Genomic DNA, 27,483 nt, shown 5'->3' with positions numbered 1-27,483 from the left:
GGCACCTCCTAAAAGCCCGTGGTAGAGTGTTGGGCATGCACCAGGCTCTACCAGGACCTCTGGAATGTTCCCTTCCTCGCTGTTGACCCTTGGACACATTTTTTTTTTTTTTTTTTTGTCTTCACAGTGGCTCTATCCTTTTGTCCCGGGGGGGCGGAGTGGGGGGGGGGGTCCTCCGCTGATGATTGTACTCACCTGAGCCCTTCCTACCTTCCTCCTGTCTGATTCCCTCTGGAAGGCAGACGGCCTTCTCTTCCCTCCCCTTCTGAGTTACAGACGCACCGCTCTCTGCAGCTTTTGTCCCTTGCCCTCTCCCCAGCTCGTTCCCACGTCCCCCCAGCCAACACCCCGAGGCTCCCCAGAGGTCCCCGCCCTGGCGCTGCCCCCGCAGGCTCCTCGGGGCGGGAGGAGCGCAGTTCCACCTTTTTGGCAGGGCTGGGGCAGCTGCAGAGAGGCGGGCGTCCAGGAGCAAGAGCAGACGCGGGAGGGCGTGGCCGCGGGTCTCACGTTGCAGCGCGGCCTGCAGCTGGGGGCTGCCGGCGGGGCGCAGCCGGCTCCCGCCTGCACACGGGTGCAGAGAAGCTGCCAGGGAAGACTGCGTCCCGCCCGGAGGAGTGCAAACCCTGCTCCTTCTCCCTTCCCCGGAAAGAAAGCAAGCGTCCTTCCAGCCCTGCTGGGGAGAGCGGTCCGGGGCGCGGACCGTGAGCCGCGGCTCGCCGCGCGCTCCCTGCCTCTCCCGCTGCCCCTGGTCCCCGGACGGCCTCCGGGACCGGGAACACTCTGCCCCAAAGCCGCGCGCGCTGGGCCGCGGCCGCTCTTCCAGCCGGAGTGGGCGAGGCGTGCCCTCCCGGGCCGAGGCGCGATGAAAAGGCGCGAGGAGGGCTGAGCGCAGAGCGCGCGCGGCCAGGGTCCCTTGGCTCGGGCCCGCGCCCCGTCTCCCCGGGGTGGGGCAGGGCAGGGTGGGGGTGGGCCGAGGCGTGGACTCGGGGAAGCCTCTCGGCGACGCGAATAAAAGGGATCCGGCTCTGCGCGCCGAGCTGGGAAGCCTCGCTGCCTCGCCCCCGGCCCGGGAAGGGCATGGCCCCGGCGGACCCCCGGCGGTGACTCGCGCGCCCCGGCCCCGCGGATGCTCAGGGCGCCCCGCTCCCGTGTGTCGCGGCTTCCGAAGGACAGGTGAGGACCAAGGGCAGCCTGGGCGCCCGGGGGGCGCGGACCCTGCTGCAGGGGTGGAGTTGGGGTTCGGCCAAGGGAAAGGCTGGGCGAAGGCGAAGAGACGCATGGCAGTGTCCCTGGCACTGGCTGAGGGGCCAGTGCGGAGGCAGGAGAGAAGCCGAATCTGGCGGGAGGATCCTTTTCTCCTTTACCCCTGCCCTCCCTGACCTGGCAATCTCGCTCCGACCCATCCCTGGTTTCCAGGGAGGTGCCCAGGGGACCTCCAAGTGAAAGCGAGTCCGCCCTGCGTTGGAGGGGACAGCACGGCTGCGGGGCCTCCCCAGAGTTCCTCGGCGCCCTGCGCTGAAGCTTCTCCTGTTCCTCCTCCTAAAGGGGGAGAGCCTCCGCCCGCTGGGGGTTGAGCCGCACGGAAGCTGGAGAAGTCGTCAGCCGGGAGAGACGGCTCCTGGTGTGCGGGTCCCAGCAGGGGCTACCCGCCGGGCCACCCGAGCTGCGTTCCGGGAAAGCCCAACTTTTCCTTGGAGCGGCGCTGGAAGCCGGCCAGGGCGCAGGGCTGCCGCGCCAGCTAGCCCGCCCCGGCCCAGCCTCTCCGGGTTCCCCGCGGGCCCCGGCGGCCCTGCCGGCTCAGGGCGCCTCCCCCCGCGGCGCCAGGCCTGGGCTCCCCGGGGGGCGCGCGCTCTCGGTCTCTCGGGAGGACCTGGCGAGAGCGCAGGGTGCGGAGGAGACGTCGCCCTCGGGGGCCGGGGCCGCCCATGGGCACAGCGCGCGTTGCGGGCGGCGGAGCCCAGCGCCGAGGGGAAGCGCGCAGGCAGCCGGGGAGGCTGCACTCCGTGGGGCTGTAGGAACCTTCTCGCCACCGGGCGCCGAGGTGAAGCCTGAATTTCCTTCCCGCAGGGCTGTCTGCACCGTGAGCGCTTGACGCGCAGCCCAAAGAGAGGACGCACACGGGCTTAAAAGAGTATCTATTTGGAAGTGATTTAAAGGACGGAAAAGCTCCGGATTTGGGATGCCCCTAGCTTGTGCGAGCGCATGAGCTTGGTATCAGCAGTTAGCGTTTGCCCAGAGCAGGCGCGTTTCTGTGTTGTGCACTTTACTTTCCACGTGCATTACTATTTTTAAGTAAACTTCATTCAAGAGATGACGAGCATATAAAATGATTAAGGGATGGCCAATGCATGAAAAAATAAATAACCACGGGTATTCTAAACCAGACAGCTGAGGCAGCCTATTATTTGAAATATCCGAGCATTTCCATTTTTTGTGTGTATGACTTCACTGATCTTTTTCCTTTGCCTGAATATATGTCATCAGGTACTTACTTTCCTCGTCACTTAATGTCACATTTTATAAATTGTGTCCCCGATGAACAACGATGGTGCATCGTGGTAACCCTGTGGCTCTTCCAAGAAAAAAAAATGAAATTAAGGATAGTACACAAACCCACATATAATGGAATACATTTTTCCTTAGTGAATGTGAACCCTTTAAACACTTTCAGAAGATATATTGAAAACTTTAAGTAATGTCACTAAAAAAGGGAAACACTCTTAATAACGACACTCTTGATAAGTTTTTTTTTTTTTTTTTACTTCAAATACGTACAATATGTAATGGCTCGGAATTGACATTGGAGGCAGACACATAGTTATTTCACATAAATATTTACATAAATATTTACATATTTACTTTATTATTATAGAAACACGAATGTATCTCTCCCCTCTACGTATATACAAATATATATACACGAATATGTATATTTGGACACATATGTATATATATATTTTAGTGTGTCGGTGTGTGTATTCCCTACCCTCGCTCATCACACACTATTTCCAAATCGTGGTGTGAAAATCAGCCATTACCTTGCATCCTACGTAACGATTAAAGTTAACGGGGAAAGATGAGGAAAGTGAGTTTCGTGTTTCTTGGCTCAGATACCTTGTGTCACTGAAGGATACCATACGATGTCTTGGGAAGCTCGAAATCGCAATGAACACTTGCAACAACATCTGCTGAGCATAAGACCGACCTGGCCATAAATGGATATCATTTTGTGGTTCCCCCACAGGTGTCCAGGGATAACGCACCCCGACAAGATGCCAAGGCAGGGGCACTGGCCAGCACTCTCCGTGGTGCTGATCCTGCTCTGGGGACATCCTCGACCCACGCTCGCCTGTCCTCACCCTTGCACCTGCTACGTTCCTAGCGAGGTCCACTGCACATTTCGCTCCTTGGCTTCTGTGCCCGCTGGGATTTCTAAGCAAGTGGAAAGAATCAATTTGGGGTTTGTACCACATTCTTACTGAACAGTTTCAGCCTCTTTGCTTGTTTTTTTCATACATGTATGCTCATTGACGTAACTGCAAATGCTTATTTCCTTTCTGTGTCACTCTATCTAGCTTTGTGTACCTCGATATGGGCAGAATCGGGGGTGATGGATGTTAACTATACTACATGCAATCCTTTGGGGGTGGTTATCTGAGTTTATCCATGAACTGCAATCACTATCACAAGGCTTAATAACCAGCATCCTGAACAACTGCAGTGTGTCCAGAGATTTCCCGTGATAACGATTATTTTCCAGATAATAGGCCCGAACGGATGTATCAGACACAGACCTAAATATAAAAATAGACTTACTTAAATAGACCTCAGAAGCTATTAAACATAATTTTAAAATAAATCGGACATTTCTGACATTCTGTAAGTTGTCCGGATGATGCGATTGTGACCTTGGGGAAATAAAAGAATTGTTGCAGATTTTGCCTCTTTAAAATGGGATATATTTTAAGAGATGTTTTTATGAAGCATTTCAGATAGAGCCCCTTTATTTTAAAATTTTGTTTCATATGCAGAAATGCTTCCTGTACATAAATATTAGTTGCTATGAATTACAGGTATTCATGTGTAAGTTTATAAACAATTACTTGGACTTTCTCAACAAAATACATAAACTATTTTCAACCACCCACAAAACAACAAAAATAATTTAGGATTGGATGACTGGCCACTGATGGGACGTTTTAGTAAAATGAAATGGCCAAACCTGAGTCAATGAACAGATAATTGTACATATGCTGGGACATCTTATAGCACAGAGTCTAAAAAAAAAAAGAACTTCTTGCATTTATAAAGGCCAGCAGCAGTAGAAGAAGAGAATGGGAATTAACAGAGATCATTGCCCTCGTGAACCACTCTCAGCATATTGTCCCATATTGCTGTGATTCACCACCTTGTCGCTCAAGCCTGACCCCTTGGCGAGCACAGAGTTGGAGGTACTTCATGGATTCCCCGAGAAAGTGGGAGAATGGGGGTGGTGGAGGACATGGTTTTCCGCTGTGTGTCCCGCCCAGAAGACATGAATGTGCCCCCTGTTGTGTGTTGAGGGTCTGGAGCATCAGCGTTTTCCCTACTGGCCTTCCGGTTGAAAACCGGGGCAGGGAAGATGCCCCACGTTAACCACAAGGTTAACGGTGTGATGGCTTGATCCTAGCAACACCACTAGACCGTGGCTTGTCGAGTCGTATATACCTCATAATTTCTGTGACATTTTCCCTCTACTCGTCTTTACATGGAAATATTTCGTACAGGTGAAACTTAATTTCTCGGTTAGAACATAGATTCTGCGGGTTGCATTTTAACGAACTCTAAATGGTAAAGACTGTGAATTACGGTCTCCCCAAATGCTTGGCCGCTGGAATAGAACATAGACATCAAGATGCTTTCTTTTCCTTTTGACGGCAATAGTATTTTGAGATGCTGTGGTGTGATAGTAAAGGAAAAAGGAAACCAGTTAAGGAATAGCTTCCCTGCACCGACGTACGTTACTTCCATCTGGCTTAATTGGTAACATGAATCCATATTTCATTTCAATCAATAAGATCACTCTTCTCTCTCAGCACTTTCTCTGATTCATGAGACTGTCATCGTGCATTTTGTTGCTGGGGGGTGGGGAAGAAGAGCAACGTCTAATACAGATAGGACTCAGGGTCTGATTTGTCTTCGAGCCATCTGGAAGGAGGAGAAAACTCTCAAGGAATGAGAGATTATTGGCAAAGCACTAATGAAATCTTTCATTCCCCCAGAGATGTTTTCAGGGTCCTCAGTCACCATGGAAAAAGAGATCTGCTGTTTCCTGTTTGGACAGCCCCAGAGCTTTTTCAAAAATTACTTTCCAAGAATTTTTGAGTAAACAAACAACAACCAAAAATATCATCCACTTAGTGTCATATTTCTAGACCTTTAAAGACTTTTATTTTCCCCTTGATGAAAAGACTCGTTTTGATGACCTCTTTCTGAATTTTCCAAATGCCCACGCTGCCCTTTTTTAATTTTAGAATTTGTTTTGCGATTCTAACCGGTATTGGTGAAGCAGTCTCACCTATATTTCTGAGATACGAGAAAACATTTCGCTTGACGTGGTTCCGTGGTCAGTTACCCTCAATCAGCAAGTGAGGGAGGCATTGTGCACAGGAGGACGAGTGGCTGATAATGTTGCAGACTCTCCATGCAGACTCATTCCTGTCTCTTCCCTGAGCACCACGCTGATTTCCCCGTCTCCCTGCTGGATTTTAGATGGGCGCACAGAGGCTTCGTCCACATGTGTTGGGTCCTCAGAGGGAAGAAAATACCCGCTTAGAGGTTGAGCCTTTGACTCTCACCTCCTCTGTCCCAAGACCTGCCTCCTCCTTCTGGTCTTTCTATTTTTCTTACCTTCAGGGTCTTCTCGGGTGATTTTACTTACTCCCTCTCCATGTGGTAGAGCATTGTTTTCACACATACCTTAGTCTGTGTCACTCCTTTTCTTTTCTTTCTTTTTTTTTTAAAGATTTTATTTATTCATTTGACAGAGAGAGTCACAGCAAGAGAGGGAACACAAGCAGGGGGAGTGGCAGAGGGAGAAGCAGGCACCCCGCAGAGCAGGGAGCCCGATGTGGGGCTCGATCCCAGGACCCTGGGATCATGACCCGAGCCGAAGGCAGACGCTTAACAACTGAGCCACCCAGGTGCCCCGTGTCACTCCTTTTCTTAAAACCTTCCAGTCATTTCCCATTGAAGTTGGAGCAAATGAAGCACACTCCTTCCCATGGACCCCCAGCTCCTAGATTGCCTGCCAACCCCACTTACCTCACCTGATACGATTCTCCCCCTAACTTACTGTCTCCAGGCAAACCTCAGGCATCCAGAAATGGAAAGGAGTTTAGATTCTGCCATCCATTCCCTGTTAGGTTCACCATCCCAGACAGATTTCACTGTAGAATCCTAATTAGTAAGTGAATGAGGCGGTGCATCAGTTCGTAGACTATCCCATCTTGGGTTAAACTCTGGTTCTTCAACCTCAGTCTACTTGGGGCACTATTTCCATTTTTGTGTAGGATAGTTCTTTGTTGTAGGGGCTGTCCTCCTTTGCATGGTGTTGAGTGGCATTCTTGACCTCTTCCCACTAGATGCCAGTAGCACCTTCTCCTTCTCCCAGTTGTGATCTCCAAAAATGACTCAAGATATTGCAAATGTCCCCTGGGGGCAAGACCACCCAGTTCAGACCACTACCATAGATAGATAGATAGATAGATAGATAGATAGATAGATAGATAGATGATAGATGGATGGATGGGTTGATGAATAGGTAGATGATGGATGGATGGATAGATAGATGGTAGATGGATGGATGAATGGATGGATAGGTAGATATATGATGGATGGGTGGATGAATGAATGGATGGGTAGATAGATGGATGGACCAGTGGATAGATAGATAGATATGATGGATGAATGGATGAATCAATGAATGGAAGGATAGATAGATGATAGATGGATGGATTGATGGATAGGTAGATAGATGATGGATGTATGAATGGATGGATGGATGCATAGATGGACAGATAGATCTATAGATGGATAGATAGAAAGACAGACCAACAGACAGAATCTCTTCTGCTTGGGAAGTTTTCAAATCTTCAAATTCTTGATATTAGGGGCTGAGTCATTCTTTGTGGGTGGCCCTCCTGTGCATTGTAGGGTGTTCAGCAGCACCCTTGGTCTCTACTTACCAGATGCCACCAACACACCCCCACCCAGTTGTGATGCCCAAGCATGTCTCCAGATACTGCCCATACAATCCAGAAAAGGGAACCTCTGTATTTAATTGTCTATTGACTCCATGAGTTAAATGACAAACAGGAACCATGATTACATTTTTACTCTATTGTCCCTGTGCATTATTTTGAATCCCTATTGCTTTTTCCTAATGAGACAGGATACATTTCCTTCCATCAGACCTTTCCTTTGCATAAGTTGGTTTTATAAAACAATGCAATGTTTAAAGTAATTCTATGAAGAGTTCCAAGTAATGAAGGTGAGTGGTTTGCTCTCAGAGATTGTATTTCCTGGAATTTATAGCTGAAAGGTAATGCTTCCTAGACCTGGCTCTTAGAGGAGTGATTACCAACATCTTGACTTTGAATTCCGGGTCTGGATTCAGGCACATATGTATAAGAAAATTAGACCTGGCGTCATCTGGTGTTTTAGGCTATGAGCACTTCACCTGCCTCGTGTCCAGATCTGTTTCCTTTTATCTAGGAAATAGGGAGAAGTCATACAGAATGTCAGGCTAGATGTGTTCTATTTCAGCAGAAGCAGTGGCATAAAGTAAATGCCCTCCACTACAGGATTCTTCATTCATTTCAGAATCCCTTCCCCAGGGATTGACTCTGGGGAGTCCCTTGTGCCCCCAATAATGTAGCTATGAGGAATTTTCAGATTGGTCAAGAAAACATCTTTACCAATGTGGATGCAAACACAAAACCCAAAACACACCAGAACGTTTACAAATAATTTAGAGAATCCATCAGAAATGGCCGGTTTGTGCTTGTGACATATGGTGTTGGTGTGTTGGGTGGTTAGTTCTTTCATTTGGTCCTTTAGAGCCTGGAGCACCTCCTTCTCTTGTTTTGTGATGCAAGCTATGTCCCAAGCTGCCTATTTCTTTGCATTCATGCTAAGTCTCTGCATTCAATGACCCGTGTGTCATTCATCATTACTGACACTTTCAGTGCAAGTTTCCAAGAAGAGCCATTTGGAACAACTTCCTTTAGAACTTAAATCCTACTTGTTTCCCTAAAATCGCCTCTAACTCCATTAACATGTTCCTAGTCAAAATTCCCAGCGAATATTCCTGAACTGAATGAAGGCGAATAAAAATACGTCACTTTCCTTTTGACCCTGGTAATGGACACGGACACAGAGCAACAAATGTGCTTTGGGAATGGCACCAATAGACCTCAGAGTCAACATTTTGCTAACTTACTCCTGGGCAGGCTGCAGAATCTTTCCCATATGGGATTTAAGCATTCATTGTTTCTTATTCCAATTACTATTATCATTTTTTTTTTTTTTTTTTTAGATTTAATAGTATTCAGGCTTTGTCAGAAACCTCATTTGCGGGACTGACCAAGTTGGAGCTCCTTATGATTCATGGCAATGACATCCCCAGCATCCCCGACGGGGCTTTAAGAGACCTCAGCTCCCTCCAGGTAAACTCACGCTTTTACAAGCATCAGTAATTACAGCCTGTAGGACCATTAATGAATAGTGGGAACAATCTAATGCTCCCAAACGATTAATAAAATTGCCATTTTTTTTTTTTTAGGTTAAAAACCAGCTTCATGTCATTACTTCCCTGCCCTCTGTTCTGGTTTCTGTCCCTGCTTGTGGCTTTGTAAATTATAAACAGGATTTTCTGCTACGCCCCTGTCTCTGTAGGTTTTCAAGTTCAGCTATAACAAGCTGCGCGTGATCACAGCCCAGACCCTGCAGGGGCTCTGGAGCTTAATGAGGCTGCACATCGACCACAACAAGATCGAATTTATCCACCCACAAGCTTTCAATGGCTTAACATCCCTGAGGCTTCTCCACTTAGAGGGAAACATGCTGCAGCAGCTCCATCCCGGCACGTTCTCCACGTTGACGTTTCTGGATTATTTCAGACTCTCCACCATAAGACATCTCTACCTCGCTGACAACATGATCAGGACTCTGCCCATGGGGATGCTGCAGAACATGCCACTTCTGGAGAATCTTTACCTGCATGGCAATCCGTGGTCATGTGACTGCGAGATGAAGTGGTTTCTGGAGTGGGATGCCAAATCGAAAGGTAAGAGAGGAGGGCAGAGCGAACGTGGCTCCCCGCGGCACATTCCTGACCCTTCTGGAAAGGTTCCATTCTCTGGTGTTCTGACGTTGCTTTATCTTGTGAAGAGCACATCACCAAATCGGTATGGCGGGAAACACTCATGGAAGTCGTACAACCTCGATGTTAAGACACCCCTGTTCCATAATGGATGTATCCTTCTGTGAAATATAAAGCGATGATCACTTAATCAGTTATATATAGTTGACTACGATTGTCTTCAGTTGGATATCTGGAGGGTTACGTGCAGCTTTGGGTTACAGCTAAATGGGGGGTTTTCCGTGCATCCCTGTCCCATGAGGAGGTGTTCAAGGAAGTTTGGAAAAGAGAAGGCCAGCAGTGGCTATGACGTTATTCTCTTAAGAATGGGGGAGAGGGATGTTCTGCATTGATCAAGAGAACAGAAAACCAGGAGAGTTGTGTAGATATTGCCAGACAGTAAATTTTGATTCAAAATAAGGAAGCGTTTACTTCTTTGTCTTTCTTTCACTCCCTTCCTCAAGCCGCACTTTGAAACCCATCCTCAATCCCATTGGGTTTACCATATTCCAGGTCTGTTGGCTCACGTCTATCCCCACGACCTGCAGCTTGGGTCCAGCTCCTTTCTTCTCTCTCTAGTAGGAGAGTCGGGCCTTCTGGGCAGGTCTTTGCAGCCTTGATCACCTCTCCTTCAATCAACTCTACCCAGAGCAGTTGTCGAACAAATTGTCAGAGGAAGCGTGTGGTCCTGCCACACTGCTGCCTAAATGTCCACTGGTTTCCCATTGCTCTTGGAATGGAACGTTACACTCCTTACTAGGAGTTCCTACACAACCGTGCCCACCCTCCTGCAACATGCAGGTCCCCCACTTAGTCACTCACTATAGCCACACTGCTGTCTGTTTGCTTCCTTATACCTTCCAAACTTATTTCCCAATCAGTGTCATTGGACCCGCGAAGACCATGCATCTGCTGGATGTTCCAGGGTCTGATTTAATTTCAGCACTCAGAGCTTTGTTAAAACATCACCTCCCTTGGGGCGCCTGGGTGGCTCAGTAGGTTAAGCATCTGACTTCAGCTCAGGTCATGATCTTGGGGTCCTGGGATGGAGCCCCACGACAGGCTCCGCACTCGGTGGGGAGTCTGCTTGCCCCTCTGTCCCTTCCCTGGCTCGTGCTTTCTGTCTCTCAGATAAATAAATAAAATCCTTAAAAATTTGTTTTTAAATCACCTCCCTTAAGAGGTCTTGCTATCCTCAATTTCTACTTAGCATCTTGGCCTGTGCCTATCTAGGACCATTCTGCACATACACCTTATGTCCCACTTTCATGTGCTTCCAAGTTATAGATGATGGTCCTTTGACTGATTTGTTCCCAGTGAGAATGGAAAGAAGAGGGCAGATATTCAGAGGACTGTACTCTTCTCCTTTCCCCAATGCGAGATAGTGTGACTCCATTTACTGCTATAAAAAGGCATCTAGGTCTGGAGCAGGGAGAAAACATAATTTGGCCTTGCAAATGTCAGTTGGAGGAGACTTTGTGACTTTGCAACAGACACATCAAGTAGAAAATTGGGTGTGGAGTTCATAAGATGTGTGTTGACGGGAGAAGCACATATGGGAACCATCGTTGGATAATGGATGATGATGGAAACCTACATGTGGGTGAGGCCATGGATGACGGGGCAGAGTGAGATGGAAGGGGGCCCAGACCAAGTCAAGGAACACTCCATCAGTAATGAGTCAGGGGCCCATGAAGAACAAAAGAGTGAAAGAGGCAGACCAGATTAGGACAACATTCTGGAAGACTTGATGTCCTGGAAGCCAAGAGTAGAATGTGAATCCAAAATGTAGACAGTGCCTGAAATGAGAAATTACAGCAACAGAAAAAAAAATTATAAAAGGTACATACGATGTGATTCATGGCAAAAGTGGGTCCTTTAACCTGGAACTATTTTCACGGGTTGCATTTGTTTATGTAGATTCTCCTGGACCCTTAGAGAAGGTAAGTTGTATAATGTGTGTGAATAGAGTTGCTTTAAAAAAAAAAAAAACTTAAAAATACTTTTGAAAGAAGTATTCATTATTCATTGTCAAGTAGTTCTAAAATGGTAGTTCCTTACCACACTCTGTGCTAAATTGATTGAAGGTCATTCATGCAGTCACAGACATGAGTAAGGTATTAAATCATGAGGGACATGCACTGAGGTGATAAAGAGGCACACAAAGACTTTACCGTCTGGCCGTGTGCGAGGCATGCCGTTCTTGGGTTCATTAGCTTATGGCATGTTTGTTTGATTATTTGTTTTAGGGACTCTGAAGTGTAAGAAGGACAAAGCCTATGAAGGTGGTCAGTTATGCACCTTGTGCTCCAGTCCCCTCAAACTGCACCAACAGGAGATTCACAAGCTGAAGGACATTACTTGTCTGAAGCCTTCCATAGTGTCCCCTCTGCGACAGAACAGGAGCAGGAACAGCGAGGAGGAGCAGGAACTAGAAGAGGACGGTGACAGCCAGCTCTCTCTGGAGGGGTTCCAATTCCCCCCATGGAACATCTCTTTGAATATGACTGACGAGCACGGGAACACAGTGAACTTGGTCTGTGACATCAAGAAGCCAATGGATGTGTACAAAATTCACCTGAACCAGACGGACCCTCAAGAGATTGATATAAACGCGACTGTTGCCTTGGACTTTGAGTGTCCAATGACTCGGGAAAACTATGAGAAGCTGTGGAAACTGATCGCCTATTACAGTGAGGTCCCCGTGAGGCTGAACCAAGAACTCACGCTCCGCGAAGACCCCAAGGTCGCCTACCACTACAGGCAAGACGTGGATGACGATGCCCTCTACTACACGGGCGTCAGAGCCCACATTCTTGCAGAACCGGAATGGGTCATGCAGCCGACCATAGATCTCCAACTCAACCGACGTCAGAGTACGGCCAAAAAGGTGCTGCTCTCCTATTATTCCCACTATGCATTAACCATGCCCACCAAAGACGTGAGGCAGTCTCGGAGCAGAAGCTGGGTGATGATCGAGCCCAGCGGAGCCGTGCAAAGAGCTCAGACTGTGTTGGAAGGGAGCCCATGCCAACTGAGCTGCAACGTGAAGGCTTCTGAGAGTCCGTCCATCTTCTGGGTGCTCCCGGATGGCTCTGTCCTCAAAGCACCCATGGAGGACGAAAATGGCAAGTTCTCCATCCTCACCAGTGGCTGGCTGAGGATCAGATCGACAGAGCAGTCGGACTCGGGTTTGTACCAGTGCATTGCTCAGGTGAGGGATGAAATGGACCGGATGGTATACAGGGTCCTTGTGCAACCGCCTGCCACTCAGCCACCCGATAGCCATACGGTGACAATTCAGAAGAACCCAGGGGAGCCAGTGATGTTGCCTTGCAGTGCTCTGGCTATCCCCGAAGCCCAGCTCAGCTGGATTCTTCCAAACAAACAGATAATTAATAATTCGGCTAACACCTCACATGCATATGTGTTGGCAAATGGAACTCTTTCCATCCCAAAGGTCCAAGTCAGTGACGGTGGTTACTACAGATGCGTGGCTGTCAACCAGCAAGGGGCGGATCACTTTACTGTGGGGGTCACAGTGAATAAGAAAGGATCCGGCAGGTCATCCAAAAAGGGCAGACACCCAGGTGGGACGAGTCTTTCCAGAGTGCCAGGAGATGTTGTGGAGGACGAAGGGGGTTCAGGCATAGGAGACAAAGAGAACACTTCAAGGAGAGGTCTACACGCAAAGGACCAAGAGGTACTCATCAAAACAAAAGACGATGCCATCACCGGAGGTAAGAAACCCAAGAAAGGGCGAAGAAAACTCAAACACTGGAAGAATTCTGAAAAAGAACCCGAGACAAACATCGCAGAAGGTCGCAGAGTGTTTGAGTCCAGGCGAAGGATAAATATGGCCAACAAACAGATTAATCCAGAGCGCTGGGCAGATATTTTAGCCAGAGTACGTGGGAAAAATCTCCCGAAGGGAACTGAAATACCCCAAGTCATTAGAACCACCACGCCTCCATCTGTGGGTCCAGAAGTGACACCCCTTCGGCCTGCTGTTCCTCCCCCCTCGGTATCACCAGCACAGACCACAACCAGTGCTGAAGAAACCTCGGCAGATGCATCTCTATTTGGTGAGGAGGATCAGGTTTCCAGTACTGTGTCCTCAACCAGGTTGGGACTGGAAAGTGGGCACGATGAAGTAATTCTTGCTGAGCCCAAAGTGATAAGCGCACATCTGGAAGAATTCATTGACCATGACTTTTCTAAGACTGAGGATACCACTCCCAATGAAGCTGACCCAAAGTGGGCAATAGCCAGCACCCTGATATCCATAACTCATGAATCTTCTCCTACTCTGCAGACCTTGGACCTGGTCTACGAGGAGCCCGCCAGTGAAAACATGGCCACAGAGCGCTGGCCTGCAGTAGATGCTGGATCCATGCCAGAGCCTACGTCAAATGAGTACGAGTCTCTGTTGGGCGCCATCTCCTTGGCTGAGTCCGAGACTGTACCATACATTCCCCCAGATTTGGAGACTAACCCACAACCAGATGAAGAGAACATGGAAGAGCTGACCTCCACTCCCTTTACACCAACCACCATCATGTGGGTTGATGACTCCAGGACATCTGAACCATTAGAAGGGCTCACATTAGGGGAGCCAGATGCCCCATCAGAAGGACATCCACAGGGAGAAACAGATGACACTCGGCTTGCGAAAGGTGCTTTAAGCACTCAAGGCAACCCGCTGATTGAAAAGGGTACAGAGGAGAATTCCAAGGCACTACAGGAAGCAGAGATGCCAGAGAGAGGCCCCACAAACTCCCCAAGTCCTGAGAGTATGGGAAAGGGTGTCGAATCTACCACTCTGCTTAACCCTGCCCTGAGAGTAAATGGCATCACTCCCTTTCAACATCCCAGGGAAACCACGCTTCATGCTCTCTTTGACAAACGCACCACCACGGTTGCAGCAGTGACGCCAACCGGAAAGGCCACTTTGCCGTGGGGGCTGACCACTCACCCTTCCCGAAAGAGACCCAATGGGAGGAGGAGATTCCGCCCCCACAGATTCCGACACCGCCATAAACAAACCGTGCCCACGACTTTTGCCCCAGTGGAGGCTTTTTCTACTCGACCTACTCAAGTACCTGACGCGAAGGCTCCAGACCATGTGGGGAATACACCGGGGCCAACATCTTCGGTGGACAGCACCGTTGGTACCCCCAAGCAGTCGGAGATGAAGAAGCAGACGGAACCCGTATCCAAGGGGACCCCACGAAGGAAACACGGGAAGAGGCCAAATAAACATCGGCATTTCACCTCCACGGTGAGCCCTCCAGACTCTGCATCCACGCCCAGCCCTTCCCCGGAAAACAAACCTAAAAATGTCATTGCCCCCAGTTCAGAAACTGTACTCTTACTGACAACCATTTCCCTGACACCTGGGGACCTGCATGGGAAAGCTACAGTGGAAGATTCTGTGACAGCTGCCACAAAAAGGCACTTACCACCCAGTAAATTCCAAGAGGCAATTCCAGTCACCTATAAGCCTGCATGGGACGGAGAAGAAATGAAGAATTACGGTGTCACAAACATCAGTGACTATAAAACCGACAGCTCGGTCCCTGACGACTCCTTCACTAATACCGCATCACCTCCTGGCTCTGAGGTCTCCACCGTGGGAGGATTTCAGGAGGAATCGGCTCCCTCTGGCTTTCCAGGAGCCTCACGCTGGAATCCCCCAAGGGGAGCCCAGCCTGGGAGGCTGCAGACAGATGCACCTGTTACCAGCTCCGTGGAAAGCCTTACAGACTCACCCTTTCTTAAACAGTTGGAGGATCTGGGTGTTCCTACGGAATTTCCACCATCAGTTGCAGCCTCTACACTGTTTCAACTGGAGGAAGTGGTTGCTTCAACCACTGTCCTGCCTTCAAGTGAGGCAGAAACCACCATCCATGCTCAAGATCATCACGAAACCACTCCAGCTGAAATTAGACCTCGGCATCACACCCCGACTCCTACCCCAATGGGGGAGCCAGCATCCCCATTCCCAGCCACCACTCTTGTGTCCTTGGTACAGACCTTCACGAAGCCCACACCTCTTACTTCAAAGACACCTCCGACATCAACAGATTCCAAGGAAAATGTTTTCTTGAATTACGTGGGGGTCCCAGAAGCCAAAGCACCCCCAGTGAATAATGAGGGAACTCAGCATGTATTGACGCCAAATGAATTATCCACCCCTTCTTCCAACCAGGATAAATTTAACTCAGCTCGAAAGCAGCAGTTGGAAAAAGAAGCCTTTGATGGAAAGACCGAAAACAGTCTCCCACGGGGCCCCGATGGAAAGCACCAGGGCGGGAGAGTCCAAGTCTTCCCCCAGCCAGCCAGAGTTCCTGCCAAACCGATCCCACCGAGGGGGACGGTGAGGCCAACACATACGACCACAGAAGGCTCCTTTAGATACTTTGTAACTTTCCAGCCGCCTCGTCACTTAACCAACAAACCAGGAATAACGGCGTATCCTTCAAGGGTTTTGCCAGAGAATAAGCACTTGATGACTCCAAGATTATCAAGTACGACAGCTCCCGTTGTTCCAGTGCTAAAGCCCAAACCTGGCATTTCCACTAAGTTTACTGACCAAGGGATGGACCGATTCAACGGCAACTCCAAAGTGTTTGGGAATAACAACATCCCGGATCTCAGAGACCCTGTTGGCAAGCTTCCAAGTTCAAGAGTCCCCCATTATCCCAATGGAAGGTTCCCTTTCTTTTTCAACAGGACTCTCTCTTTCCCACAGTTGGGAGTTACTCTGAAACCCCAGGTGCCTACCTCTTCTGCCCCTGTGATAAGAGACAAAAAAGTCAACCCAGGTCCCTACAATAGGATACATTCTCAGAGCATCATCCACGCAGACTTTGGTCCCCCGGCACCTCCATTATTGCATCCTCCCCGGGCTACCGGGCCACCCTCCACAAACGTACAGAACGTCCCTGTGGTCTACTCTACCCGGAGCTCCATCCCCTTTGTGGCATCTTCTGGCCAGCCTTCCAGAAGCTTCCATCACAGCACCTCAAAGCTTTTCTCTGCTGGAGGACCCCCTGCATCCAAATTCTGGACGGTTGGGGAAAAGCCCCAAATTATCACCAAATCCCCTCAGACCGTGTCTGTCACTGCAGAGACAGATGCTGTGCTCCCATGTGAGGCCACGGGGAAACCCACGCCTTTCATTACCTGGACAAAGGTTTCTACAGGTAAGGCATTTACGTGTTTGCATTTTAACCGGGGTTGGTGTAGAAGGAGGTCACCTGAGTCTGTGACCCCAAGCAAAACTACAGAGTCTGGGTAAAGGACAGATGGATGGGATGGAAGGGGACATCTGAGAACCTAGGTACAAGGATATTCCTTTAGGGGGACAGGAAGTAAGGACCCAGAGCTCTTTCTTGAGCTCTAAGGTATGTGAGATTTTAATGGGACTATGGAGACATGTCATAGGTTCTTTGGGTAGGGAATGACCTAGGCTCGGGAATATTTCATAAAGGAACCACTTGCCTTTTCCCAGAGAAACCTAGCACAAAACCCTTCCACCACCCATGTGGGGTGCCATGAAGGTAAGGAAGAGTGAGCAGATTGCCCTTGCCCTTCCACTGGCTGCCAGATGTCAATGCAGCTTGTTCTGGACTCATCAGACATTGCTTTGACTTGAACCTAGAGATATGGTCGCGTTCACTTGCTTGGGTTGCCATAACAAAGCACCGCGGACTAGCTGCCTCATAGACAGACCTTTATTCTCTCCCGGTCCTGGAGCCTGGAAGTCTGAAATCGAGGCGTGGCTGAGGCTGGGAGTCTGAGATCCAGGCGAGCAAGGCTGGTTCCTCCCAAGGCCTCTCTCCTTGGCGCGTAGACCTTGTCTTCTCCCTGTGTCCTCATGTGGCCGTCCCTCTGTGCGTGTCTTTGTCCTCATCCCTTATTCCTGTGTGGACACAAGTTCTCTTGGATTACAGTGCACCTCAATGACCTCATTTTGACTTCATCATCTCTTGAATGACCTCATCTCCAACCAGTGATATTCCGATATCTTAGGGGATGGGGCTTCAATGTACGAATTTTGGCTGGACACAATTCAGCTCATAACAATGGCCTATACTTGGAATTCTGGGATGCCCAAAGAGCTCTCAGCTTCGTAAAAATGACCCTTTCCTTTGAATGGGGAAACAACTGTCAGGTGACACAGAAAAGTACCATCTGAGAGGCCACAGCCTCCGTGAAAAGACCTACCTCGTCCCCTTTCCCTTTGTCCCCCCCGCCCCCCAACACGGACATATCCTTCAGGCCTGGATTCTGATCAGCGGGATCGTTCCTTTTCTCTTCTCCGCTTTGATGATATAGGAATGATTTATGCTCGTAGCACTTGAGGGAGTTCAAGTGCATTCTTTGCTTAGGTTTATGTCACCAGAGCTGGACGTGTTCCAAAGTTCAGCAGAGGCTCTGGGCACAGGGGGATTACAGACTTCTTTGATCAGCTCGTCATTGATGTCATATGTTTATGTAATGATTTAATAAGGAATATTGCTCGAAGGAGCGAATGGGGAACACCATGGGGTTTTCATGCTCAAAGGATGGCGCCTCTGTTTCTCTATTGGGACATCCCATTTGTATCAGTCTGTAGGGTTGTCCATATCTTGTGTGATATCAGAGCATCTCTGGGCCATGTCCCCTCACTAGACGTGCACATGCCACGAATCAGCTTCTCCTGCCGGCCGCAGCAGAGGGAGCTTGTCAGAGCTCACGGAATGGCCGGTGATGGAAGCAGGACCCGGGAACCCAGCTGTGTGGGAGATGAAGAGAATGCTATAGCTCAGGGCTTTCCAGTTTTTAAATCTGGGATTTGTTATTCTTCAGAAAGGGTAAGCCAGCACATCAGGAAATGCCTGCCACGGAAGACTGTTTATTATTCACTCTCCACGAGGAGGGGACCCCACAGGGCAGGACCAGGGTCTGTCGGCAGGCGGGGGGAGAGGGGGAAACGTGCACAAGAGCCTTTACAAGAGCCTTTATTGTGGTTTCTGCAAGAAGAAACAGGTGAGGCAGGGTAAGCAGGCTTGGCGCTGGCTGGCTTGACTGATTTCAGTGGGCTCTGGGGCACAGGGGCTCCCCTATGTGTCTGGTACGTGCCCCGGGAAGATGAAGGCAGGTGCATGGTGGCCCGGGCGTGTGAGAGCCCCATAGACAAAGGGGTGGGAATGCGGGCTCTGCACTGCTTGTTTTGCTTTTAAATGGTGCATTGCTTCTCAACTATAGGAATTGCCTAGCTCTGGGACGGGCTATCCTCCCACCAGAGTCAGCAGGACCCAGATGCCAAAGCATTAGGAACACTTGGTTCATACCGATCCTCACTGTGGCAGAGCCCCAGGAAGATGAGATATACAATATAGGAAGTACAGGGTGGGGAGAGAGAGAAGCAAACGCCCCCGATTTGAACAGTGCACGACCTGGCGTTCACCTCAGCCACAGTGGGCAGCAAATGACCCGCTCACTCTGGCTCGTGTTGGACTCCAAAGCCTGGCCGGGTAGAGGTGGACGGTGGCGGCAAGCCTGGGGACCTCAAGAGCTCAGAAGCTGTGCCAGTGAGGTGGGCTGGCGTCTCTAGGAGCTGAAGTGACGAGGAGGTCCCCTGGGGAGGGCCTGGGCCTCCTGGCAGCTTCCAGAACACTCTACGAAGCCCATGCTGGCTGCCCTTTGCTTGCAGGGGGCGTTGGTGTAAGAGTCCAAAACGGTGCAACAGAATGTTCTGTCTTCTCCGTGTTGGAGGTGGGGGCTGGCCTTCGCCGTTGCTGTTTGGGACACAGAGGGGAGAATTCCGCTACACCCCTAACAGCCCTCCTTCTTGGTTTTTCCTGAAACGGTGTGTCTACGCAGAACCTGACTACACCTGTTTTGACTTGCAGGTGCTCTCATGACCCCTAACACCAGAGTGCAACGGTTCGAGGTCCTGAAGAACGGGACGTTTGTCATCCGAAAGGTCCAGGTGCAGGACCGAGGCCAATATGTGTGCACGGCCAAAAACCTGCACGGGGTGGACAGGATGGCGGTCCTGCTGTCCGTCACGGTGCAGCAGCCCCAGATCCTCGCCTCCCACTACCAGGATGTCACCGTCTACCTGGGAGACACGATCGCCATGGAGTGTCTGGCCAAGGGAACGCCAGCCCCCCAAATCTCCTGGATTTTCCCGGACAGGAGGGTGTGGCAGACCGTGTCCCCCGTGGAGGGCAGGGTCACGCTGCACGAAAACCGGACGCTGTCCATCAAAGAGGCCTCCTTCTCAGACAGAGGAGTCTACCAGTGTGTGGCCAGCAACTCGGCGGGCACGGACAGCCTGGCCATCCGCCTGCACGTGGCGGCCCTGCCGCCGGTCATCCACCAGGAGAAGCTGGAGAACATCTCGCTGCCGCCGGGGCTCAGCATCCACATCCACTGCACCGCCAAGGCCGCGCCCCTGCCCAGCGTGCGCTGGGTGCTGTGGGACGGGACCCAGATCCGCCCTTCGCAGTTCATCAACGGGAACTTGTTCGTCTTCCCCAATGGCACGCTCTACATCCGTAACCTGGCGCCCAAGGACAGCGGCCGCTATGAGTGCGTGGCCGCCAACCTGGTGGGCTCTGCGCGCAGGACCGTGCAGCTGACCGTGCAGCGCGCGGCGGCCAACGCGCGCATCACTGGCACCTCCCCGCAGAGGACCGACGTGCGCTATGGCGCAACCCTCCGCCTGGACTGCAGCGCCTCGGGGGACCCCTGGCCGCGCATCCTCTGGCGGCTGCCGTCCAAGCGCATGATGGACTCGCTCTTCAGGTACGTGCCTGCTCCTGGCTCGCCGCCGGTCACTGCTCTGATGCTCCTGCTTCCCCTTTGGGAGCTGGGCACCGCGTCCTAAAACATGCCTGGGGCCATCCTGGGAGCCCTCTCCATGGGGCCGGTCAGAGGAGGGAATGACTCTGTGTCCGGGGCGAAGATGCACAGAGCTGACTCCCTGTGTGTGCCGCGAGGGGGGAGGCGGACACATTTCCCTTTAGCCCAGTGAGATCTTGTCTTTATAAACTGGGACAAACACTTGGACTTTCTCCTCTTTTCCCGCCCCTCTCCCTCTCCAAGCAAAGAAATGAACCGATAACTTTTGTTTTAACGATTATATTTATTTGTATGTTAAGTGATAATATTCGGTACCACATTTAGCTTGCCTTCTTTGTGTATTGTATGATTTCAACAGAACACTGTAGACGCAGTTGCAGATCTTGTCATAGAACAGGCTTAGATTAAGAGTGAAAGGGTGTGAACACAAAAAAGTTAAAGGTAGGTGACTAGGGCACTGGGTTGGCACAACTGAAATTCTAACAGTTTATTTTGGCTTCGAAGAAGATCACCTTCTCTCATCCAGTGCCTTCTGTTCCCACACGTATGCACCCTGAGCACTGGTTCTCTACCCCTTGAGTGATTTTGGCCCCAGGGAACACTGCGCAATGTTTGGAGACATTTTTGATTGGCATAATTCAGGGAATGGCGGTGCCGCTGGCATGTGGTGTGTGGAGACCAGGGATGCTGCTCAAAGCCCTACAATGCCCAGGATGCCCCGTCCCAGAGAGTCATCCAAGCTCAACGGTCAGGAGTGCCCAGGCTGAGACACTCTGACCTAGCATGAAACACAACTGATCTATCATCTATCTGTCTGTCTGTCCATCTATCCATCCATCCATCCCTCCATCCATCCATCCATCCCTCCATCCATCTATCCAACCATCTATCCATCCATCCATCCATCCATCCATCCATCCATCCATCCATCCATCTATCCAACCATCTATCCATCCATTCATCCATCCATCCATCCATCCATCCATCCATCCATCCATCCATCCATCCATCTATCCATCCATCTATCCATCCATCTATCTGTCCATCCAACCATCTATCCATCCATCTTATCTATCTATCTATCTATCTATCTATCTATCTATCTATCTATCTATCTATCATCTGTCTCAGTGGTTTTCAGCTAGACAGATGGCACCACCAGGAACACTCATCAATGACTGGGAACATTTTTGGTTGTCACACTAGAGTGGAAGCTGCCACTGGCATCTGGTAGGTGGAGACCAGGGATGCTACTCAGCACCCTACAGTGCCCAGGAAGCCCCACCCCAGATAGTCATCCAGCCCCAGATATCAGCAGTGCCCAGGCTGAGAAACCATGGGCTAGATCCAAAAGTGCCAATGTCTCTTCAATACATGTCTCAAGATACAGAGCACAGAGACAATGGTTGGCAAAATGGAACGTGGCGGAGAAACCCTGGCTTATGGTGTGTCTCCAGCATCCACAGCCCGGCAGCTCAGGCAGGAATGCATGTGGACATCTGTCCCACCCAGGATGCAGGGAGGGAAGCCAGCGCTCAGGGGCTCTGAGCAGCTGTGCCTGGCCTCCCCCCTCTCTTTCCAATGCAGGAAGAAGGCAAACGCGCTTTCTCGCAGCCTGTTAACTTTAGACAGTTGGGTGGTGCCTAGTGAACCTTGCACACTCCATCCAGAATACCACGTACGCAGTTTTCCCTGGACTATATCCCAGCTCAGCAGATGTACTGCCATGTGCGGAAGAACTGTTCTCAGCTCTTTCTGGCACGGCTCAGGCAGTGTTGAATGAATTGCAGCAAAAGAATGTGATCCCACTACGAATGTGAACCAATTTACTAGTATCTCCCCATAAATCATAAATCGCCGTCTCTGTGGCTTCATTATTACTAAATTTGGACTAATTGCATTCTTTGGAAAGTGTGATTAAACAACCCATGTGAGTTTTGTAAAAGAGCGGGCTCTATGCCTCCCCTTCACATTGGGACTATTTAAAAATAGAGATATTGGAACTTTTCTTGAAGCTCAATGCCCAGCGGTGGGTAGGCATGTCTGTGTTTCTGGGTTGCTCCATGGATTGTGATTATGACCGAGGCTAGGAATCACCACTTTGAAGTTTCAAAATGCTGGCAGACATGAGCTACTGCACAAAGTTTTGGATTCTAAACTCTAAGACACATTGAAATATGTTTGTCTGCTCCTCTCCTGCTGATTTATGTTGACTTGATTTGCACTCGCGGCCAACAAAACAGTTTATTTGGTCACTGTTAGTAGTTGTTTGTATTTTATTCACAATAATCAGGTTGATTCAACCATAGGCAGACTTCTTCTTCTTCTTCTTCTTCTTCTTCTTTCTTTCTTTCCTTTTTTTTTTTTTTTTTTTTGGTAGCTCTACAACACAGTTCCACACATGCTGTTCGAATAATGCAAAGTTCAGGAATTATTTATGCATTTAAATTCAACCCCCTCCTTCTCCAATACCACCATTATAAATTATGTGTAATCGAGATTTTTCAGTCTGGACACTTCTAAAGGAAGAACCTCCCAAGTCTTTCCACCTCTTATTCAAAACATGGGTTCTTTTTTTTTAAATTTAATTTAATTTTATTATGTTATGTTAGTCTGACACACAAGGACACCTCAATATTTAAAAAAAGGTCACATACATAGTGAAGACCTTCCTATTGTTCTCCCCATTATCGGCTCCTTTAAACTGAAAAGCTTTTGAACTACTAACCCAGAGGTGTGTGGGCTTGAAAAGCTTTTGAACTACTAACCCAGAGGTGTGTGGGCTTAGGTCCAATGTCATCATTTCACATGGGGGAATGGAACGCTGGCTTGGGGTGCTGGCTGGTGAATGTCATCCAGCTTTAGGTACAAGTTCTTGGGAAGAAACGTCACATCAATATTGCCATGTTCTAAAAAACCCAATGTTAGCATTAAAACTCTGGGAATAACCCCAATTACACAGTGCATAGAGTAGCCACTTGGCAGTCTCTTGCCTCATAATGGGAGATAATATAATACAAGATTATCAAGGATAGACAGCTGAAGCATTTTATTCAGGAAGAACTCCACTTCTTTATGGAGTTCACTCAGATTCATTCTCTCCATGGTTGTCGCATTTTGCCTGATTTTATCATTACTGTAAGCTGAGCCCTGACCGCCCTGCAAATACGAGATGCACGCACACCCACACTAACAGGCTGGAAGTCTTTGACTGCCTTTCACATCCTTGAGTCAAGGACCAGGCCAGCCAAAGGTCAGACTCTTACCGAGTCGACATCTTATTTGTGGTAAATCAATGATTTCCGCCTGTGAATGCAGTCCAACGCAGTCCCCTCCAGGCTGCAGAACCAATGTGACATTTTGCAGTAGCAGCCACGTGGCCAGATAGTTTCCAGAACCACATGTTTTCATTTTGTTCCAGTGACCTAAAGCCAGGATAGAGCATATGGGAGACTGACGTCCTCCTCTTTCTTTTTTTTCCGGTCAGCTTTGACACCAGAATCAAGGTGTTCGCCAATGGGACCCTGGTGGTGAAATCCGTCACAGACAAAGATGCAGGGGATTACCTGTGCGTTGCCCGGAATAAGGTTGGAGACGACTTTGTCGTGCTCAAGGTGAACGTGGTCATGAAACCGGCCAAGATTGAGCACAAGGAGGAAAATGACCACAAGGTCTTCTACGGGGGTGACCTGAAGGTGGACTGTGTGGCCACTGGTCTTCCCAACCCTGAGATCTCCTGGAGCCTCCCGGATGGCAGCCTGGTCAACTCCTTCATGCAGTCTGATGACGGCGGTGGCCGTACCAAGCGCTACGTGGTTTTCAACAATGGGACCCTCTACTTCAATGAGGTGGGCATGCGGGAGGAAGGGGATTACACCTGCTTTGCCGAAAACCAGGTTGGTAAGGATGAGATGAGGGTGCGGGTCAAGGTGGTGACTGAGCCCGCTGCCATCCGGAACAAGACATACTCCGTGGTCCAGGTCCCCTATGGCGACGTGGTCACCGTGGCCTGTGAAGCCAAAGGCGAGCCCACGCCCAAGGTGACGTGGCTTTCTCCAACCAACAGGCTGATCCCCGCCTCCTCTGATAAGTACCAGATATATCAGGACGGCACTCTCCTCATTCAGAAAGCCCAGCGCTCAGACAGCGGTAATTATACCTGTGTGGTCAGGAACAGCGCGGGGGAGGACAGGAAAACCGTCTGGATTCATGTCAACGTCCAGTCGCCCACCATCAACGGGAACCCCAACGCCATCACCACCGTGCGGGAGATCGCTGCCGGCGGGAGCCGCAAACTCATTGACTGCCAGGCAGAAGGCATCCCCACCCCGAGAGTCTTGTGGGCCTTTCCCGAGGGCGTGGTTCTGCCGGCCCCCTACTATGGGAATCGGATCACCATCCATCGCAACGGCACGCTGGACATCAGGAGTCTTAGGAAGAGCGACTCCGTGCAATTGGCATGCATTGGCCGCAACGAGGGAGGGGAAGCCAGGCTGATTGTCCAGCTCACTGTCTTGGAGCCCGTGGAGAAGCCCATCTTCCATGACCCTGTCAGCGAGAAGATCACGGCCATGGCCGGCCACACCATCAGTCTCAACTGCTCGGCCGCAGGGACCCCGACGCCCACCCTGCTGTGGGTCCTTCCCAATGGGACAGAGCTCCAGAGCGGCCAGCAGCTGCAGAGGTTCTACCATAAGAGTGATGGCATGTTGCACATCAGCAGCCTCTCCTCCGTGGACGCTGGGGCTTACCGCTGCGTGGCCCGGAACTCTGCCGGCTACACGGAGAGGCTGGTCTCTCTGAAGGTGGGGCTGAAACCCGAGACCAGTAACCAGTATCACCATCTGGTGAGTATCATCAATGGGGAGACCCTGCAGCTGCACTGCATCCCTCCAAGGGGCCGGCCGGCTCGCTTCTCTTGGACACTCCCCAACACCTTGCTCTTAGAGGGCCCCCAAACACGGGGGCGCTTTTCCCTCTGGGAAAACGGCACCCTCACGGTACGTGACGCCTCCGTGTTCGACAGGGGGACCTACGTGTGCAAGGTGGACACTGAGTACGGCCCTTCCGTCATGAACTTCCCAGTTATCGTGATAGCGTACCCTCCCCGGATCACCAGTGAGCCAACGCCCGTCATCTACACGCGGCCCGGGAACACCGTCAAGATGAACTGCATGGCCATGGGGATTCCCAAGGCTGAGATCACCTGGGACCTGCCAGACAAATCGCACCTTACCGCCGGGGCGCAGGCCCGTCTTTATGGGAACAGATTCCTTCATCCCCAAGGCTCCTTGACCATCCAGCAGGCCACACACAGAGATGCAGGCTTCTACAAGTGCACCGCAAAGAACATCCTAGGCACTGACTCAAAGACTACTTATATCCACGTCTACTGAAACGCCACCCCCAGTACATGGACTCCACGACCATTGCTTGGAAAGTCAGAACAAAGCGTCATTGGTGAGGAAAGCTGCCGCGGCCGGATGGTCAGAACTCTTAACTGATCTGTCATGGTGCACGGTGGCCCCCAGCTGGGTTTCAGGTTCATGTTGACTTTGACCTATGCCTTGTCGGCAAAAGGAAGCAATGCAGACGCAGGAAGGATGGTTCAGCCTCTCCGGGGACTTTGGTTGATGTTTATGGCATGCCGCCTGTGCCTCTGGGGCGTTTCACCGGAGGTGGGCGAACATTGCAGACGCCACGTCTATGCTTTACTGGGCATCTGTGGCACACCTGAGGAGCACTCACTGAAAATAAACCGTAGAGATGACCAGTGCCTTGTTGCCCCATTGAAGATGCATCCCCTAGTTAACCTGCTGCAGTCTTAATATGATAGAATGTTCTAGAATGACTACCCGTCTTTCACTTACTTCCTGTCACTTTAGAACTCCAGCTTGCCCTATAAGGGCTTAGAACCACAGTGACTGATGTTTTTGTAACGTACATGTTTCATACAATACAGCTACCATTTTATATGGAACTCACTTTTTTATATAATGGAACTCACTTTCTCCCTGGAACTCACTTTTTATATAATGTCTTACATAAAGACATTTTATATTTTCTTTCCAATCAGACGATGAGGCTAGAAAGAAAGAAAGACTTTCTGTCTCATTAAAAATAATAAATTATTGGTCTTTACAAGACTTGGATACATGAGAGCAGGCATGGAAATACAATTGTAAAAACAAATCCCCTATACTTCCTTGAGCAAATTCAGTAACCGCTATTATATTACATTCCCCAGCAACCCTATGGTATGGGAGGCTGGGGTATTGAATGTCCTTGTTTGTGGATTTATCCTGAGAGCTGAAGTCGGGGGAGAGGGCAGGAGAGAGCTAAGCGGTGACCCTGCACAATGAATCCAGAGCCTCCTGGAAAAGCCAGGAAGTGTCTCCCCCACCCACCCCCCGCCCCCCGTCAATGTGTGCTCATGGAAAATAGGACACATGTTATCCCCATGACTGCTTTACTGTATTTTTAAGGTCAATATAATGTACATTTGATAATAAAATAATATTTTCCAAATAACCGGGCAACGATAAAACTATTTTCCAGGGCAAGGGCATTTCAAGTGATTTTGCAGGTAAAGCGCAATTTTCAAAAACTGCTTTTTCCCCACCACATTAGAATTATTCTATTTTCTGCAAGGGTATATCAGGCAAGGAAACAGAGTCAAAGGCAGTGGCTCCAGCGATGTATTTGATAGGAATTCAGGGTGGGATCCCTCGGTCCCGGGGGGTGACAGTTCCAATATGGAGCAAGACGGTCTGGGGATGGGCATGTGGTGCCTTTTTAGCAAATCCCTCATGAACTTTTCTTTAGGAAAACCACATGTGGGGTACATGCACTAGTCTTCCTCAAATACACAAATCAGTCATTGTTGTGCTTCCCCGAAGAGGAAAAACAAAAGTCAAGAGAAAGATTTGGGAAGAACATGACTGGCAGTATTGACAGAAGGACAGTGATTGTCAATCTTTAATGAACGGCAGTCACTGAAGCAAAAAGCTTGGCTTTTCATGACGCTGTGGGATGCACAGACGGTGTCTCACTCATTAGCCCGTGCATTTGCTCACATATATCCGCACAGCCTTTACTGTGTGCCAGATGCAGGGAGGGGCCCTGCGAGTACCGAGATGTGTAGGAAACACATCCTGCCTCAAGAGTTCATGCTCCACACACAGAGCTTCAGCCAGAGGGCTTCTCAACCTCTGCACCCA

At 50.0% G+C, this 27,483-nt stretch overlaps 1 protein-coding gene across 1 annotated transcript; it reads left to right on the top strand.

The window, feature by feature from the left end:
• The first annotated feature begins 554 nt into the window (after positions 1-554).
• Positions 555-26,033, top strand: MXRA5 (matrix remodeling associated 5). Its single transcript, XM_045874189.3, has 7 exons — positions 555-1,173; positions 3,245-3,460; positions 8,579-8,708; positions 8,938-9,328; positions 11,653-16,611; positions 19,306-20,206; positions 23,751-26,033. Exons 1-7 carry the CDS (start codon positions 1,127-1,129, stop codon positions 25,657-25,659), a joined length of 8,553 nt encoding a protein of 2,850 aa, XP_045730145.1. The 5' UTR covers positions 555-1,126; the 3' UTR covers positions 25,660-26,033.
• Positions 26,034-27,483: the final 1,450 nt, after the last annotated feature.

The sequence above is a fragment of the Mirounga angustirostris genome, unplaced genomic scaffold (genome assembly GCF_029215605.1).
Source record: "Mirounga angustirostris isolate CCGP_5_RB_7025 unplaced genomic scaffold, mMirAng1.0.hap1 SCAF_11, whole genome shotgun sequence".
Lineage (NCBI taxonomy): Eukaryota > Metazoa > Chordata > Mammalia > Carnivora > Phocidae > Mirounga > Mirounga angustirostris.
The sequence above is the reverse complement of the archived record's forward strand: the minus strand, read 5'-3'. Positions and strand labels throughout refer to the sequence as shown.